The following is a 20549-nucleotide window of genomic DNA, read 5'->3' on the forward strand; positions in this document are numbered from 1 at the left end:
AATAAATACAAAATAACCATCAATCATCCTCGGTCTGGAGTTCCATGCAAGGTTTCGCCTCGAGGGGTAAGCATTATCATGAGAAAAATGAGGGATTAGCCCAAAACTACACGGGAGAACCTTGTATATGATCTCAAGGCAGTTGAGACCACAGTCACCAAACAAACCAGTGGTAACACAATATGCCGCCACAGATTGAAATCCTGCAAGGTCCCCCTCCACATAAGGGCACATGTACAGGCCTGTCTGATGTTTGCCAATGAACATCTAAATGATTCAGAGAAGGACAAGGAGAAAGTTCTGTGGTCAGAAGAGATCAAAATTGAGCTCTTTGGCGTTACCTCGATTTGCTGTGTTTGAAGGAAGAAAAATGCTGACTATGACCTTAAGAACACCATTCTATTTTCAAGCACGGATGTGGAAACATTATGCTTTGGGGCTGTTTCTCTGCTAAAGGTACAGGCCGAATTTGCTGCAATGAGGGGCCAATGGATAGGGCCATGTATTGTAAAATCTTGAATGAGAACCTTCTTCCCTCAGCCAGAACACTGAAGATGGGTCGGGGATGGGTCTTCCAGCATGACAATGACCCAAAACATACTGCCAAGGCAACAAAAAGGAGTGGCTCAAAAAATGTACATTAAAGTAAAACTATAGGCAAAACTTTTTTTAATTTTTTATTTTAGATAGGGAGGGTTATAACCCCTGTCAGATTGCTTTGTTCACCATCTTTTTCCCATTGTGGAGATTTCCCTTCACTTCCTGTTCCATAATCAAAACAGGAAGTGAGAAAAAATCCCTGCAAATTAAGGGAATTCTTTGGGGACCCCCCGGTCACCAGAACTAGTGTCCTCATTGGAGATTTCCCCTCTATTACTTTTCTAGGGACAACCCTAAATTTGGGGTTTTTCTTACTTTCACGTTTAACCACATAGCCACCGCCCGCCACAGTTTTACTGCGGCAGGCAGCCGCTCCTGGGTAAAGTGACGTAGTACTACGTCGCTCGCTCAGGAGACTCTAGGGGGCGAGCGCGTGGCGCCGGTGGCACGCTCCCGCCCTCGTTCATCAGCCGGGGAGCCAGCGCGTGTGACTGGTGGCTCAGATGGGCCACTCGCGGTCTCCCGCAGCTGAGAGAGAAGGACAGACGGCTGATGTAAACACAGCGGTCTGTCATTCTCCCTTAGATTATCACAGAGGCTATGTGATCCTGCTATATAGGCTCGCATATCTCTGTGATGGTCTCACAAGCCACGCCCCCTGACAGTTAGAATCACGCCCCTAGGGTCACACTTAACCCCTTGCTCACCAGTAAGGTTAACCCCTTCCCTGCCAGTGTCATTTTTACAGTAACAGTGCATATTTATAGCACTGATTACTGAAGTAATGTCACTGGTACCCCCAAAAGTGTAAAAAATGTCACTTAGGGGTCCGATCTGTCCAGCGCAATGTCGCAGTCCCACAGGTAAAAAAAAGAAAAAAAAATTGCTGATTGCCGCCATTACTAGTTAACGTAGTTAATAAACGTGTTTCCGTAGTTAGTAAATGCAATAACTTTCGCGCAAACCAATCAAAATATGCTTATTGCGATTTTTTTTTACCAAAAATATGTAGTAGAAAACAAATTGGCCTAAAATGTTAAATTTTGATTTTTACATTTTTTTTTGAGAATTTCATATAAAAGAATGTGAAAAATATTGTTATTTTTTCAAAATTGTCGCTCTATTTTTGTTTATAGCGCAAAAAAATAAAAAAAATAAAAACCGCATAGGTGATCAAATACCACCAAAAGAAAGCTCTGTTTGTGGGGAAAAAAAGGACGTCAATTTCGTTTTGGGTACAGCGTTGCACAACCGCGCAATTGTCCATTAAAGTCACGCAGTGCCGAATCGCAAAATAGGGCCTGGTCATTGAGCAGCCAAATCCTCCGGGGCAAGTGGTTAATGATCATGGTAAAAAGGACAAATAGAGTGAATCTCCCTAATGGAGGCACAAAGTGCAATAAAAACTGAAAGGTGTTCTAACCCTTTTCCACTCTATCCAAAATTTAAAAAAAAAAAAAGTTATGCCTTTAGTTAGACTTTGAGGTCATTGAGTGGCCTAGCCAATCTCCAGACCTTAATCCTGTATAACATTTATGAAGGGAGCTGAAACTTTGAGTTGCCAAGCGACAGCCAAGAAACTTTAAGAATTTAGAGATGATCTGTATAGAAGAGTTGACCAAAATCTCTCCTGAGATGTGTGCAAACCTGGTAACCAACTACAAGAAACGTCTTACCTTTGTGCTTGCCAACAAGAGTTTCTGAACCAAGTACAAAGTCATGTTTTGCTTGGGGATCAAATCCTTATTTTACTCACCGAAAACTGCAACTCAAATTATAAACTTTGTATCGTGTTTTTCTGGATTTCTTGTTGATATTCTGTCTCTATCATTTAAAATACATCTATGACAAAAAATACAAACCCTTAATTTCTTTGTAAATGGGCAAACTTACAAAATCTAAAGGGTATCAAATAATGGGATTTTTGTACTTACAGCAAAATCCATTTCTCTGAGTTTGATGGACACAGCGCTCCATAAATCATAACTAGTGGGTTAGTTTGCAAAATACAAAAACACCTGGCTTCGCCCATGGACCATCCTCAGTTGGTATATAACCCCCCCCCCCCCCCACCCTGCTCTAGGTAATCAGTTTAGTAGCAAGCAGTATTAGAAGTATCAGAACTCCATAGGAGGGGTGATTGCTGTGTCCGCCGATGAACTCAGAAACTGATTTTAGGCTACTCAAATCATAACTAGTGGGACGTCCAAAAGCAGTGCCAAAAGGAAAATGAGGGGTGGGGAAAATCCCAGAAGCACTACATTTTCTATGGGCTAAGGAGCGGGGCCCCCCCGTCTGTGGCGAGGCTTCTTCCCTTTCCTTGACTGCGGCAGGAAGGTACCCCCCCCCCCCCCCCGTGATACCCTAAATGACGTCATCCAGGGTAGCCCCCCAACAAGCGACTGCCTTGAAAGGCCAGATCAACGAGAGCTTTCTTAGAGGCTTGGTCTGCGGACCAATTCTTAAGCCCCAGCATGCGCCTAATAACCACTGCTGAAGAAGAAAGTTTGGACAGCACAAAATACGTATCCAAAGCTACATCACAAATAAACTGCAGCCCATGGGCCCACTGGTACGCTAAATCAACATAAGCAGTGGGGACCTGCTGACCCCCCCCAGGCCCTGGCGCAAAAGCTTGGCCCATTCAGTTAGGGTCTGAGACACCAGAGCTGAGGCAAAGACTGGCCATAATGCCGAACCAGCCATAGTAAACATGCTGCATGCCACAGCCTCCACTTTCTTGTCAGCCGGATCCTTAAAGAACGGGGATTCCTCTACTGGGGGTCATGGTTGCTTTATTCAACTTGAAAACAGGAGGGTCCACCACTGGTGGACTAGTCCACTTTTTTAAAAGTGACTCCTCGAAAGAGTAACGTACAGCAAAACTTTTGGGGCCCACAAGGGGTAATTTTGGTTGTTCCCATTCCTTACAGGAAAAACCTGTCAAAATAAGGCACATAAGGAAATACCTTTGGAGTACGATGCGACTTGTGCATCCTAAACAACACAGCCACGTCCGTGGCTACATCAGCCCCATCCTCCATTTTTAAAGTCTCACGCACTGCAGCGATAAGTGCATCTACCAGCGCTTTTTCATTCGCTGCTGCGACCATGGAGGAATTATCCTATCGGATGGATCAGGGGGTGTGATATTAAATCTCCTTGGACGGGCCGCATGCACAGCGGAATCAGGCTAAGAATCAGATGAGACAGCCTGAGCAGGGGGAAGGCGGGGGGACGCTTCCTCCTGGGCCTTTGTCCACGCTCCACTTCCACCCAGGACACTAAGGACTGCAGGACCGCCATCAGTGCAACTATAGGAAGCTGGGGTTCAGAGGGACCTGCCACCTCCATGAGGAGGTCAGTGGGGGAGAGGTTACCCTGAGACTCCCTAAAGAAAAGAACACCTTGCAGTACAAAAACGATCTTTTGACACCACTAAAGGATCCCCTCAAGGCTCACGGTACCCATCAGCAGAGAGAGAGATAACAGGGACCCCCAAAGACTACTACTACTGACCGGAGGAGCGCCAAGAATTTGAACCCAGCATCATCATGGATGCTATCCCTGTTAATATGTCCCGGGCACAGGAAGAGGAAACTAAAGAGGAAGAAGAGGGGGAGAAGCTTCTGCATCCCCACGGGGCTTCAGTTGTCTCCAGCATCTCCCAGACTAAGGGAAAATGGCCCCGTGACATCATCTGGCTACACAAACATGGTCGCAAACCAGAGACCAGTCAGACTAAGGGAAAATGGCCACCATCAGCTACAAACACTGAAGCATGCCTTCCTTGGTGTGGGTAACGCTCCAGACAGAACTCCTCACCTCTGAAGTAGGGGAGCCATCGGCAAAGAGACCGCTGTGACTCAGACCCAAGCCCGGTCATATGCAACCCTGCGAGATGTTTAACTCGCGGGCCAGTCTCTGTCCGGCTATGTCGAGGCTGACCTAGCGCGTAGCTGCGGTCTGCACGCGCTTGCTGGCTGGGCTGGGGGAGACCACTGGATCTAGGTTATCCAGCCTATCGCCCAGCTTGGCAGTTGATTGTAGATCTCCCGAGAGAAAACAAAAAAGATGTAAGGAAGGAGAAACTTGCTAGGACTAGAGATCCCAGCCGGGAGCCTAGGTCCTCACTCCTGACTAGACAGATTAAAACTGATTACCTAGAGCAGAGAGGGGGTTATATATCAGCTGAAGACGACCCATGGGTGTAGCCAGCTGTTTTTTGTTCTGCCTAGTCCTACTCCTGGAGGAGGCAATATAACCCACTAGTTATGATTTATTGAGCGCTGTGTCCATCGATGAACATAAGAGAAAATCATTTTTCCCACTGTAAATAAAAGTGAATTGGATGGCCATACACTCCGCTGGAACATAATAGCTTTATTTATCCAGGTATAAAAACACACAGCACGCAGGACAGGAATACAGGTAGGAAGACTGTTAACGCATTTCATGCCCCATAGCACTTATTCATAACATCACATCAACACCACTATCTGCCTCCTATATCGTCCGCAATGACCACAGGTGAAAGAGCTGCTAATTACCTGTGGTATAAGCAGAGCATACAAATAGTGTCACAATCCACCATAAAATGCTTAAGGCAAAATTATACTGAAAAATGGAACAATGGAAAAAAAAAAAAAAGAATGACCAAAATAAAAATAATAATGAAAAAATGAACAAAATAAAAATAATAATGAAAAAAATGAACAAAATAAAAATAATAATGAAAAAATAAATATAACAAAAAACAAGAAAAATTGTAAATATACAAAAATTAAACAAAAGGCAAAAGAGGGAACGAGAAGAAACAAGTGATATCAAGATAAAAAAATGTTAGTGGAAAAAATGATTTAACAAATAACAAAAAGTAATTTGGTACAATTAAAAACTTTTTGAAACCAGTATACACATGCATTGTGAAAACGTTTTTCACAGTATCTCAAAAAATAAAAACTCAGTGGTGATCAAAAGAAAGCTCTATTTGTGCAATAAAAAAATTGATTACATTTTTGGTTTGGTACAACCTTTAATGACAGAGAAATTACCAGTTAAAGCAGCACAGTGCTAAATAACAAAAAAAATGGCCTGGTCATAAAGGGTGTAAAGCCTTCCTGGTGCTAAAGTGGTTAAAAGTTGAATCCATATCAACTCAGCTGGGCTTTCCACATGACATGCACACATACATACATACATACAAGCTACAGATTTGAACAACATACTATTATAATTGCACCACATAACTCACCTCTCTGCTTTTTCCTTTATCATGTGTGGAATATTGAATACCACCTTTTCTGTGTGAATAATCATTGTGAGTCACACTAGTGGATCTGCTGTCTGTGGGCTGGCCTATGAAATACAAAACAGTCACTTACCCACTTACCCACAAAAATTACAAACGCATCAACAAACTTAAAGCTAAACTCTAATCAGATTTACAAACATAATAAGTACCTGAATTTGACTTGCTATCAAGTCGTATATATTACAGTGCCTGCACAACAGACCTCAAAGCAGGAGAGGAAGAAACAGCACAAGGAACATGCTGAAAGGAGGAGAAAGCAGAATGACAGACAAATTCACTCATCACTGGGCTACTTCCTTCACTGGAGAGGCTGGGAGAAGGCCTATGACAGCCTAGACTCATAGGGAGTTGGCTGAATGATGCTAGTGTACAGGAGATTACATGTATTTATTTCAGGTACTTCTATATACAATTTACGCATCGCTTTAAATATATATTATACACTCACATCAGTCGCTGGCTTCAAGGAGCTTACAATCTAAGGTTCCTAACTCACATTCATACACACACATACTAGGGGCCAATTTAGACTGGAGCCAATTAACCTATCAGCATGTGCGAGGAAACCGGAGTACTAGTAGGAAAACCCACGCAGGCACAGGGAAGAACATGCAAACTCTGTGCAGGTAGTGCCGTGGTTGGGATTTGAACCGACAACCCTAGTGCTGCCAGGGGTAAGTGCTAACCATTTAGCCACTGTGCTGCCCACATAGGACTAATATTAATTAAATTAGGGTACTCATCCTAGCTATATTTAAAAAAAATAAAATACATAACTGGGTTAAATCTTGTTTTTAATACCTGTAGGGTTGCTGACTGAAAAAGACCCTGCTTAACCGTAGGCATAAAAAGTAGGTCTCAATTTACTAAAAATCAGTGGAGATGTATAAATGCACCGGTCAGCTTTTTTTTTTTTTTGCTGTGTGTGCCCCTATTAGGGAGCTTCATCTTCCCTATTTGTCATGTTTACGGTTATTGCTGAGAGTGAAAGAAAATTCAAAATTTTAAGTTGTTACCAGGACAGAAATAGAGGGTAAATCTACCGATGGGGACACTAGTTCTGGGATTAGGCAACCAGGAGAGACAGCGCAACATGGGTTTGTGTTATCTTGATAGTGATCAGATATTGCCAGAAACGATAACCAAGGAAACAGTTTATTGTACAATCAAAATAATGGACACAAGTCAATAAAATACAATACCAGGTTGTTCCAGTTCGTTGGAGAACAGTGAATGGCTGCTGGGTCTGTTCGGTGATGCTAGTTCCGGTCACCAGTATGTCACTTCTGCCTCGGGGCCCTGAGACGGTTTCACGTCACGTTGGAGCTCCGGCAGGCCCGGCCTGGCTCCCGTCTGCTTACGGTTCCTTAGGTAATACCCATCTTTCAGCTGCTTTGTTCCCCGATCGCCGAACAGATCCAGCAGCCATTCACTGGTCTCCACCGAACTGGAGCAACCTAGTATCCTTTTTTACTGACTTGTGTCCATTACTTTGATTGTACAATAAACTATTACCTTGGTTATCGTTTCTGGCAATATCTGATCACTATTAAGATAACACAAACGCGTGCAGTGCTGTCTCCCCTGGTTGCCTGCTGGATGGTCATTATGTACTGCTTTCTGACGGCAGCACCGGCTTTGTTTGGGACATCATACAGAGAACTTGTCGCAGTTGCCAGCTTTTGGGGCACCTTGGTTGTTGTTTACATAGTTCTGGGATTGGAACACAGAAGACGAAGAAGAGAAAGAAAAAAAAAACTGACAGGGGTTTTAACCCTCCGTCTATCCAAAATTAAAAAAAAAAAATTGCCTTTAGTTCTACTTTAAGTAAAAATGTAAGCGACTCTCCTTGATATTTAAACAGTTCTGAATATATTTTTGTAATACACAGAGAAATGAAAAAAAAAACTGAAAAACTGGAATTCTAATTTGTTTAATGCATAATATATTTTGTATATTTGGATTTCTTTATAAAGGCCCAGAGCATAATAAAAGCGAAAAACATATAGTGGTCAGGGTACAAGTATCAGTAATATAGAGACAGGTATAAAAAGTGTATACATTGTGTGTAATCAGAGCAGATGACACTCAATACGCAGAATACTCAATACACCCAGTGTATCATGGCAGTGCACATGGTCTTCTCTAAAGAGATATCCTGAGGTTGGGAGTAATGGAGATGGAATCGGTTCACAGGTAAGGTAGCCTCCCTGAGTAAAGTATATTGGGGAAAAATAATTTGAAGGCATTTTTTCCACATAACGTTTAAAAAAGGCGTGGGTCTTTAAAAAAAAAAAAAGGGGGGGGGGTGATAAAAATACATTGACGGTGGGGATGTGAAAAAGATGGAGGTGAAGGACAGTGGGTTAAGGTAACACAGGGTAGAAGGAGGTAACAGGGGAGTGGAAGGATTAGGGACAAGGGAAGGAGTAGGTGAGGATGTCACCTTCATGTAAGCAGCACAGAGTAGCAGAGGAATTCAAGAGTCCCAATGTCCAGTAATACTACTTTTTTCATGTCTCACATTTGTTCTATGCAGAAAGCATATAGATCCTCCATCTGTATGATTTCCTCCTCCCTGTGTAACCACATAGAATGCGAGAAGGGGAAATTATTGTCCATCTAAAAGTAATGCACCATTTAGCAGCATTGAGAAAAATGTTTGAGAATGGATTTCTAGTAAATTTTTGTGGGAATAGAGGAGATGCATATTAGGTAGAAAGAGGGATCTTCAAATCAGTACATTTCGGTGATTGAACAGTGTTCCAGAAGGGCTTCAGATTCAGGCAGGTCCAGAACACATGAAGAATTGAGCCGTTCTCTATGTTACAGCAATAACAGTGGTCTGTGAAATGCAGGTAACATTTATGGATGACAAAGCTACATCCTGTACCTATATTCTTGACAGAATTTTCAGTTAGTGTCTAGACTTCAGTGAGAAGTGTAGTATCTCTGGACATTTTTCTGCTGTAAAGACCTCATGTAAGTCTTTCTCCCACAGTTTCAAATGGGAAACCATATGTTCTGACTTTGGTAAGGAGAAATGCGAACAGAGGATAGACAAGAGATGACATAAGGGACCCAAATCTAGGCAAAGCTTTACAAATGTAGTCTTCAGGTTAAAAAAAAAAAAAAAAAACTGAAGGGGGTAATCCCCTGGGGATACTCATTTTCAGTAGTGCATAATAGATGGGGTTTTGCATGTCCAGAAAAGGAGCCACTAAGCCCAGGTACAGACCAAGTTCCTGTGACTGTGTAGGAACTGGATACGTGGATGCAACGTACGGTGTGTGCTTTCAGCGAAACAGGCAGATGAGAACAGGTCATCTTGGAGATATGACGAGGTTCTGAGACAAAGTCCAGAAAGGGAGGAAAATCCCATCAATTTTACAAGTGTCAGGGACCAAATGGCAGGGGATACCACAATGAAGTGAATGACTTCAAAATAATTTGCCCATTAAACTGCTAAGAGTGCTATGCTCTGCAAATAATGTTTTTAACAGCTAGGAACTGGAGTCCATTTACATCCACAGTCCATTTACAGGAAAACCCTGTCTTACTTTATCCATGACACTGGACTATTACAGGTCCAGGCCTTGTCCGTTATGATGGGCATACCCCCAGGGCAGTCTTCAGTAACTGTGAACCATAGAAATAGACCACAATCCTGGACCTGTATAGCACCTTGCAGCATATACCTACAAACACTACAGTCCGACCCAGTGCTGTCTGGGTACAGTCCCTGAGGTAAACACGAGGGCAACCAATCTTGAAACTGTTGGGTAGCACAAGAAGGCAATAAACATTTAGATGTTAATAACTAAGGACACTAGCAAATAACAGAAGCCTCATGGAGTGGGAGGGGTTTAAGGGTACGATCTAAGGGAAAGCCCTAGGAAAAAGTTTTTGCCAGTGTCCAGTCACCGGAAGAGAACTGAATATAACCCATGCTCTAAGAACACAAGTCCTGTACTGTACAATTAAGAGAAATGATAAATGGTTTTCAACATTTTTTACAAATAAATATGTGAAAAGTGTGGCGTGCATTTGTATTCAGCCCCCCCGAGTCAATACTCTGTAGAACTACCTTTCACTGCAATTACAGCTTCAAGTCTTTTGGGTATGTCTATACCAGCTTGGCACAGCTAGAGGCTAAAAAAAATTGCCCATTCTTCTTTGCAAAATAGCTCAAGCTCTGTCAGATTGGATGGTCTTGCCACAGATTCTCAATTGGATTTAGGTCTGGACTTTGACTGGGCTATTCTAACACTTGAATATGCTTTGATCTAAAACATTTGATTGTAGCTCTGGCTGTGTGTTTAGGGTTGTTCTCCTGCTGGAAGGTGAACCTCCACCCCAGTCTCAAGTCTTTTGCAGACTCTAACAAGTTTTTTTTTGTTATCCTTTATCCCACAACATTATCCCCGACCTGTCTGGTGTATTCCTTGGCCTTCATGATGCGGTTTGTTCACTAAGGTTCTCTAACAAACCTCCGAGGGCTTCACAGAACAGCTGTATTTATACTGAGATTAAATTACACAAAGGTGGATTCCATTTACTTATTAAGTGACTTCTGAAGGCAATTGGTTCCATTAGATTTTAGTTAGGGGTATCAGAGTAAAGGGAGCTGAATACAAATGCATGCCACACTTTTCAGATATTTGTACAAATTGGGTAACCCATTTATTATTTTCCTTCCACTTCACAATTGTGTGCCACTTTGTGTTGGTCTATTGTGAAATCTAAAATAAAATACATCTACGTTTTTGGTTGTAACATGACAAAAATGTGGAAAAATTTCAAGGGGTATGAATACTTTTTCAAGGCACTGTAAATCCTCACATTCGGCACATAAAACTGTGTATTCAACTGTGTATATAACGGACCACCTAGAGGTTTTAAGCACACTATTTACAGGCTAAGTTCACATTTCTTTTTCTAAAATCCATCTCCCCTATGTTCCAATATACCTTTAAAAGTAGCTTGGTTGAAGAAAAATACAAGTTTTCTTTGACTTTGTGAACAGGCTTCATCACTTGCTGCCATATAGATTTGGGATGAAGAAACCAGTAAGACACAGGAAGGAGTTTACCAGCTGACCTTTTCAGCACACACCCTTCACCCATCAACTATGTTTGCACAGCATCCCCAGCTTCTCCCACGCGTGCATTTGCCTTCTGCCAGATAGGCTCAGGCTGCATGTTAAACTCCCTGGTGCCACATGCAGTCCACGTGACACCCCTAATGTAGTGCAAGGGCCTGCCTATTTAGATACAGAGCGATTGGTTATTGATTATATCGTTTTGGTAAACCTAAAAGGAGATTTTACAATCAGATTGTATAGTGTAGGGCCACATTTATACACCTAAAATTACCTAGTTGCGCTTTCAGTGTCATTAATAGTCAATGGCACACCAAACACCGAAGCAAAAAACTGAATTTTTGTAAAATCTTACCTGTAAAATTCCTTTCTCTGAGTCCTCCGACAGTCGCCGCCACTTCATATTCATCACTAATGGGGTTATTGACCTTTGCTCCGCAGGAGTAGCTAGGCAACAAAATTTATTAATATCAAAGCTTTTAGCATATCCCACCCCTAGGGGGTGGTCCCCTCAGTCAATACCTCCCTGCTTCCTGCATTCCCAACTCAGTTTCAGTAGCATAGCAGTAGAGTACATAAACAAACCCCAAAAGAGGGGCGGGGGCGGCGACTGTCGGAGGACTCAGAGAAAGGAATTTTACAGGTAAGATTTTACAAAAATTCAGTTTTCTCTTACGTCCTCCGACAGTCGCCGCCACTTCATATTCATCACTAATGGGGACGTCCCATAGCAGTGTAGACATGAGGGGTGGGAAAAAACGCAGCCGCGCCTAAAGCAACGCAGTACCCACATCAGAGAAAAAGGAACCTTACCAAAGTAAGGAAACCAACTGGGCAACAGGAAAAAAACATGCTCAACAGGAGCAACCACCGAGGAAAACAAGTAACCTAGGGATAAAGACATCCCAACAGCCAAGGACCCAAAAACAAGGGACCCTAAGGCACCGCCGCACTAAAAACTTTGCGGCCAAAGGAAGCATCCGCCGATGCCTGAACATCCACCTTGTAGAATTTGGAGAAGGTGTGAACTGACGACCAAGTCGCCGCCTTACACACCTGGGCCACAGAAGCCTGATGACGATAGGCCCAAGACGTACTCAGAGACCTGGTAGAGTGCGCCTTCACAGGGAAAGGAGGGACCTTCCCCTTCAAAGCATAGGCTTGTACAATGGTCTGTCTGATCCATTTGGCGATGGTCGCAGCCGACGCTGCCATGCCCTTCCGAGGACCCTCTGGAAGGACAAATAGAGAATCCGACAAGCGAAAGGATTTTGTCGATGACAGGTAAACCCTGACCGCCCGAACAACATCCAAGGAATGCAAAGCCACCTCCTTTGGATGCTTAGGCTTCGCGCAAAGCGAAGGCAAGACAATGTCCTCATTGAGGTGAAATTCCGAGATCCTCTTCGGAAGAAAAGAAGGGTTAGGTCGTAAGACCACCTTATCCAAGTGAATCACCAAGTAGGGAGAGCTGCAGGACAAGACTGCCAGCTCCGACACCCTGCGAGCCGAAGTGATCGCTACCAAAAATGCAACCTTCTTGGACAACAGAGACAACGAGATCTCCTTGATCTTTTCAAAGGGAGCATGCTGTAACAAGGACAGAACAAGGTTCAAATCCCATGGAGGTAAAGGATCCCTCCGAGGAGGGGCCAAGTGTCGCACCCCTTGAACAAAGGTGCTAACCAAAGAATTAGACGCCACAGGGCGCTGAAAGAGAACGGCCAGCGCAGAAATCTGACCCTTAATCGTGGCCAACGCCAAACGCTGGTCCACGCCCGTTTGAAGGAAAGCCAACACTCTCGATACCGAGTATGAGCGAGGGGAATACCCCCTGGACTCACACCAGGCAAAATACGCCTTCCAAGTACGGTAGTAAATCTTCCCCGGAGAGGCCTTCCTGGCCTTGATCAAAGTGGGAATGACCTCAGGGGAGAGACCCCTATCCTTCAGGACCTGGCTTTCAACAGCCAGGCCGTTAAAGCCAGCGACTGTAAAGCAGGATGGGATATCGGTCCTTGAGACAGGAGGTCTGCTCGAAGAGGTAGACGCCACGGAGCGTCGACCGTCAGATTCACAAGGTCTGCGTACCAAGACCGGCGAGGCCAGTCTGGCGCCACCAGAATCACTGTGTGCGGTTCCGAGGCCAACCTGCGAAGGAGCCTGGACAGCAGCTGAATTGGTGGAAAGGCATACATCAGACGATACTGACGCCAGGGCGCCACTAACGCGTCTGAGGCGTCTGCCCGAGGATCGCGCGTCCTTGCCACGAACCTTTTCACCTTGTTGTTTAGACGAGACGCGAACAGGTCCACATCTGGGGACCCCCACTTCGCGCACAGCATCTGAAAGACATCCGGGTGAAGGGACCATTCTCCCTGGTCCAGGGTCTGGCGACTCAGATAATCCGCCTGCCAGTTCTCCACCCCCGGAATGTGAACTGCCGTTATCGCCGGGACGTGTGTCTCGGCCCAAGACAGAATGTCGGCTACTTCCCGAGCCGCTCGGGCACTCCTGGTGCCCCCTTGGTGGTTGATGTAGGCCACCGCTGTGGCATTGTCCGTCTGCTCCCGAACCGGACGGCCTTGAAGCCTGTCCGTCCAATGCAGAAGGCAGAGATTTATTGCTCGCAATTCCAGAATGTTGATCAGAAGGGAGGATTCCTCGTCCGACCAAGTTCCCTGGGCAGACAGAACGCCCAGAACACCACCCCAGCCCGACAGGCTGGCATCCGTGGTGATCACCGTCCACGAGAAAGGGCGAAAAGACTTGCCCCCCGACACCGCCGGGGACCGGAGCCACCACAGAAGATCCCTTCTGGTATGATGACTCAATGAGATCTGTAGATCCAGAGATTGCGGTCGCCCGTCCCACTCGGCCAGAATCTCCGCCTGGAGACCCCGCGTGTGAAACTGGGCAAAAGGGATCGCCTCGAAGGCCGAGACCATCAATCCCAGACACCTCATACACGTCCGGGGGGACGAGCACCGATTGCCCCTGAGGGACTGGACTGCGTCCTGAAGCGTCCGGAGCTTGTCTTCCGGCAGGAAGACCTTCGCTTGAGCAGAGTCCAGGATCATTCCCAGGTAGGGAAGACGAACCGACGGACACAGAGTTGACTTTTTTTTTTATCGTCCACCCGAACTCCTGCAGAGTCTGCATCGTGATGGACAGGTCGGTCACCAGGCCCTGACTGGTCACAGACCGAATCAGGATATCGTCCAGATACCCCAGGACAGAAATGCCCTGGGCTCTCAAAGCCAGAACTGGCGCAAGCACCTTGGTGAGAACCCGCGGAGCCAAAGCGAGACCAAAGGGTAACGCCACGAATTGGTAATGATCCTCCGCAATGGCGAATCGAAGGTACCTCTGGTGACCCTCGAAAATTGGGATGTGAAGGTACGCATCCTTCAGATCGATGGAGGCCATGAATTCCCCCGAAACCAGGGCAGCCACCACCGAGCGCAGGGATTCCATGCCGAACTTGCGAACCCGCACAAAGCGGTTCAGAGCTTTCAAGTCCAGAATCGGACGTACCTTGCCCTCCTTTCTGGGCACAGTGAACAGATTGGAATAGAACCCCCGAAATCTGTCCCGATGAGGCACCGGAACCACCACTCCCTGGGCCCGCAGGTCCCGCACCGCCAGGTGCAGATCCTGCAAGCGCTCCGGAGTCAGCTGAAGGTTTGAGGGGAAAAATCTGCCCGCCGGCCGAGAGAGAAACTCGATCTTGTATCCAGATAGAACGATTTCCTGAACCCACTTGTCCCGAATGCGGTCCAGCCAGGGTTGAAGAAAACCGAGCAAACGTCCCCCCACCCCAGAACCGGGTGAGGGCGTCCCATCAGGCCGCATTGTTATGGGCAGCAGACCCGGACTGGCCAGACTTCTGCTTACCTGTCCACGGCTTCTTCTGGGAGCCTTGGCCCTTGAAGGGCTTGCCCTCATAGTGCGACCGAAAGGCCCAAAAGGACCCCTGAGAGGGCCTAAACGAGGTATTCTTCTTACCACAAACAAACCTGTTCTTGTGAGTTTGGGGCAAGAGAGTGCTCTTACCCCCAGAAATTCCCTTTATCAGAGTATCCAAAGTTTCGCCAAAAAGGCGGGATCCCGCGTAGGGCAAATTAGCTAAAGTCTTGCGAGAAGATTGGTCAACAGACCAACATTTCAGCCATATCAGGCGACAGTTCAATACCGTCACACTTGAAAGACGCGCAGCCAAAGGGACCAAATCTAAGTCTGCATCACACAAATACATGACACCCTGATGAATTTGATCCACAATAGCCAAAGTTGTCGGCGGGGCAGAGTCAGCCACCAGGGTGCGCCTGAGCACCTGCGTCCAATCCACAATAGCCTGGGCTGCCATAATGGAAGCAAAAATAGGCTTCAGCATAGAACCAGCAACCGTATAGGCATGACGGGCCAGGGACTCCAATCTCCTGTTCGTAGGGTCCCGGAACACCGGGGTATCCTCAGCGGGGATCGCAGTGGATTTATTCAAAATCGCCACTGCATGATCCACCTGAGGCGGCACACACCAACGCTCATCAGTGGTGGGTGTAAATGGATAACACAGTTTGAACCTACTCGGCACAGCAAAAGGCTTCTTTAAATTGTGCCATTGCTCATCAACCGCGCGCTGAAATTCCGTAGAGCAAGGAAAAACCTGCGATGTTTTGCGTTTCCTTTTCGTCCCATAAGAGGACATCAAAACAGGAGGACATCGTTCATCCTGCAAATGCAGCGTTTGCTTGATAGAAGCAACCAACTCATCCATGAGTGCAAGCTCTTCAGACGAGCCAGGGGGAGAATTATCAACCCCTTCCACCTCAGCCTCCCCCTCAGACCCCACAAGGTCTAGAGATGAGTGAGACCCTGAGAAGGGCACTCCAGCCATAGCAGCCCCATGGCTCTCTGAATCAGAGGAAATAGACACTCTGGGCCGTTTTGTGGATCGATCAGCCACCAGCATCTGCACCTGAGCAGCCAAGTTTGCCACAATAGTAGCCAGATCAGCCCCCTCGGGGGAAGCAGCAGCCCCTTGGCCCCCCACCAAGGTGGGAGGAAACTTGCAATCCTGAGAATCCATGCCCCAGCGATATTAGGAAAAAAGGAGTACTGCCCCTTTAAGATCGCGGCGAGCGCAGCCCACCGCACCCACTGAATACACCGACCCCCACAGGGATAAGAACACTGGGCAAGGAATACAGGAAAATGGAAAGGTAAAAACCTGGAGAGATCACACAGGCTGCTGCCACCGATCGCTGTCCCAGAGCAAAAGGAAGTGATGCAATGACTGACCGCCCCTATAAAGCCTATGTAAGGCTACACAAACATGGCCGCTCGGCTGAGGATTCCTCAGGCAAATAGAAAATGGCGCCGACATGTGGCCTGATCGATCGCCGCCGAAATGGCGGCGTTTGGCGCCAAAACACTGCGCCTTACCACACAGGACCGGCCACCATAATTCTGCCGCAAAAAAATGGCGGGTCGCTGCAGCGATCGCCGCACAGCATGCCTAAACCCAGACTGCTTCATGCATTCACCCAGCAGAGCGGGAGAGCCCCCCCCCCCCTCGCAGCCCACACACAGGCAGCAAGTCCACACAGGAATCTGACAGGGAACTCAGCAGCCACACAGACATGCAGGGTCACACAGTCCCAGACTGACACCCAAATAGACAGGTCCCCACATAGAGTTACACTTACCAATCCGGATGGCGTGGGGAGCCTGCTCCAGCGACCAAACCGCTGCACTGAGGACAGGGAGTGTCGCAGCCATGACGCAGTGGAACTGCGGTGCGAAACCGCAATGGCGTCCAGTGAGGTAGCCACCTCACAGATAGCATCCCTGCAGCGAACAGGGATGGGTCGTTCAATGTGCCAGGGAAACCTGCGCTGAACGCTCGATGGCAGGCTGGGAAGCCCCTGGCCCTGAGCCCTGGGATCCAGGGAGGCCAGTCCGAGACCCAGCTCCGCACGATCATCTTCATCCGAAGAAGCTAACTAATGCTGAAAATTAACAGCTAAGTAAAAGAAAGAGAAAAAGACTCAAAATAAAATCAAAAAGAGAATAGAGGCTGAGACTGAGAGCCCCAGCACAGGAACAGCCAGCCTACTCCTAAGCTAGGCATTAGAAACTGAGTTGGGAATGCAGGAAGCAGGAAGGTATTGACTGAGGGGACCACCCCCTAGGGGTGGGATATGCTAAAAGCTTTGATATTAATAAATTTTGTTGCCTAGCTACTCCTGCGGAGCAAAGGTCAATAACCCCATTAGTGATGAATATGAAGTGGCGGCGACTGTCGGAGGACGTAAGAGAAACATGTTTTGCTACATGAAAAACGGGTGACAAATGTAGCAAAAGGCACAGAAAAACTGTGCAACTCACATCACACCAAATTGTCCCATGTGCTACTTTGTAAAAGTGCTAGCTGGAGTTGCTAAAGTGCTAGCTGGAGTTCAGCTTCAATTTGTTAGTCAAGTCCATCTAAATCTGCTTGCCACACATAAATTGCTAATTAAACGGAAAAAAAAAAAAAAGGATTCCCCCATCCACACATTTGAGGTGTATAGGGGAATCATTCCTGCTGAGCTATTGTATTCTGCCCACAGAATACAATGATCGGTGATGCTGGCTATAGCCAGAGGCACTGATCGTTCACAAGGAACCTGACAGGCTGGTTGTACACAAGTCGATCGATAGACCAGCTAGCCGCCCATACTTGGATCAAAATTCGGCCGATCCATGCTGAATTGACCAAATTTAGATCCATGCATGGCCAGATTAACACTACCCCCTCCCCAGACTGACAATGCTGCAGTCGAAAGGTGTCTGCTTTACTGCTTCATCCAGAATGCAGACACACCAAGACAAAGTGTATTACTGGCAGGATCACCAAGTAAAATGGAGGAGAAAAAAACAAAAAACGAATGCAGCCACCTTATCTGTGAAGCTGCAATATATTACATTTTTGTTTTTGGGTTCGCTACTACTTTAAGCTCTCAATGCTAAAGTAGTGATAACAGTACTGTATACAGTTTACGACACAGGTGTCAAACACAAGGCCCGTGAGCCGAATGCGGCCCCCCAAGCCATTTCATGTGGCCCTCGCACATTTCCTGCAGCTGCGGCACCCCCCTTGTCTCTGCCCCCACCTTGTCTATGTAGTCGGCAGCAGAGAGGACAGAACCCCTTTGCCAGATCCTGTGCAGCTGCAGAAAGGCTCGTCTTTGCCCACCCCCCACCATTTCTCAGCAACTCGCAGCAGAGAGGAGGGCAGAACTCCTCCAACAGATCCTGCACCTCTCTGTGCAGTCGCAACACCACCTTGCCTTTGCCTCTGGACATCTAATCTTACAGATATAACCGGCCCTTTAAAGGCAACCATAATTCTGATGCGGCCCACAAATAAATTGAGTTTGACACCCCTGGTTTACGATAATAACTTTACCTTTGGAAATACCACCTTATAATCACCCTCCAAACTCCCAACTGTAGCACATTTGTAAGCTTCATGGAAAATAATGGAATCTAATACTAGGAAAAAGTTAAAAGGTAATGCTTGGGTCAGTTGGCTGCATCAGTACAGAGTGTCCCTGATTTATAGTGGCTGTGTCAGCAGCTTGAATATTCTGCTGACTGTTTTTGTCTGGCTGCAAGAACATTATTCCTGATGGAGACAGCTATTCTGTAACTGAGTGTTAAGTTCAACCTTTACCACGGTGATGTCTACATTAAGTTAGCACAATTTTCATACCATTCCTCCAGCTGCACTTGATTCTTACCACATTTCAAAAACAAAATGGTAGATTTGCAGGTACTTTTTTAACTGCAGAACGATCATTTTATTGTAAGGTCCACTGGGGCAAGGATCAACAAATGTTTGTGGTAAATATGTGTGTTTTAGAAACAGAAGAAATAATAACTCGTTTTTGCACATCCAAAAACCTCACCTGGTATTGATTTATCAAAACTGGAGAGTGCTAAATTTGGTGCAGCTGTGCATGGTAGCCACTCGGATGCTGCTAAAATGAAAAAAAAAAAAAAAAGTGTCCTATGACCAATGATGAAGCACATTAGACCCCAGTTTTTAAGAACATGGTAAACTGGTTCACTGTGACTAACTAACTGATGTTGGCTTGTTTATAAAACAATCAATCAGAGATGATCCAACCTACATCGCACTGGCGAGCAGGAACCTCCTCTGACTTGGTATCAGTGGGTGTGCAATTTAGTTATGCATGTGTGAATATAGCAAGAAAGGAAGAATAACACCCCTAATTCTGAATTTCCTACACCTACCCAAATCTAAAGCGCTTTCAATTTAATAGCATTGTTGAAACAAGAAGTTCACCATGTGGATTGAATATGTTACTGTAGCTGCCATGAAAGTTTTAAATGCTTTAATACTGTGAGCTTGTAGTTAGAAATGCACAGTGTAAAACAAAACTTGTAAGTTAATGTGTTGCCTATGCTGTTAAACATTTTAAGACTCAGAATCAACACCTATAAAAGAAAAAAAATGTCCCTGTTGATTGGTGAATCAGTGATAAGAGAAGGGACAGCAGCTGGAGCCAGAAGATACATACATGATTACCTTGACTGGAGATAAGAGTCCGAGAAACAGAGGAGGAAGCATTTGCAGGAAAAGAAGAGCTGGAAGCAGTGAGCCGGAAGTCCTCACTCATCTGACAAATAAAGTGATATAAAAGAGCGTGAGATGAGCGGAAAAACACACAACTCTGAGACAACAATAAGAGGAAGAGATATGCTGTAATTTGATGAATTACATATAGTTGCATAATAACATTATAAAATATCTTGCAGCACACAATACTTTACTGGAGTCTACCTAATACATAGGCGTCACTAAGAATTTGTGTGTTATTACATTGTTAGGCCTCATGCGCACTGCTTCTCCTAAAAACTCATGTTTAGGAGCTTTTGGCGTTTTTTTTTCCAAAGCTCCTGAACTCAACTTAGTAAAAGACTTTGTGTCCATGCACACATAGGCTTTTAACGGAGTGTAGAGTCAAAGCTCCCCTTTCTGAGCGCATAAGAAATCGCAATCAGGAGAGGAGCTTTTGGGAATGAACACCTAAACGCTGGGTGCATTTAGCACTTAAATCAATTAAATAAGCTTCCAAACAACAAATGCTGCTAAACTGAATTGAAAAAAATGCAGCTTATGTGAGTTTTAATGCTGATTTTCCCCTGTCAGTGTGCAGGAAGCCTAACCTTACTGATAATCCGATTCTTTTATGGCAGGCTAGTGAAAAATGCAGCTTAGCAAACCTCATGATATCTACTTATAAATGTTTTCACACAAGGTTCATATATTGACCCAGGATTCAGATATTTTCTGATTGATTTCAGTTTAAATATGTATGAGAGCATTCATAAAATAGACCCCCATTTGTCACCTGGTCTTATGCTTCTTACCTTACCCCCCCATTCACCTTTAAACTGACCCAAACTTGCCAGGTTGGCAGAACTAGCCTAGTAGGTTAAAGAGCCACTACACGACAT

The 20549-nt window shown here is 45.6% G+C and overlaps 1 protein-coding gene across 2 annotated transcripts in view; it reads right to left on the bottom strand.

Annotated features, from left to right (window-relative positions):
* NISCH (nischarin) overlaps nt 1-20549 on the bottom strand; it is a 184850-nt gene that overhangs the window by 72175 nt on the left and 92126 nt on the right. For both annotated transcript variants that reach the window (XM_082265847.1, XM_082265846.1), the window contains exons 13-14: nt 19618-19708; nt 5855-5958 (exon numbers count right to left, since the gene is read on the bottom strand). In XM_082265847.1, the coding sequence (XP_082121973.1) occupies nt 5855-5958; nt 19618-19708 (195 nt within the window). The remainder of the gene's footprint in view (nt 1-5854; nt 5959-19617; nt 19709-20549) is intronic.

This window comes from Pelophylax lessonae (genome assembly GCF_965119305.1).
Source record: "Pelophylax lessonae genome assembly, chromosome: 8".
Classification (NCBI taxonomy): Eukaryota; Metazoa; Chordata; class Amphibia; order Anura; family Ranidae; genus Pelophylax; species Pelophylax lessonae.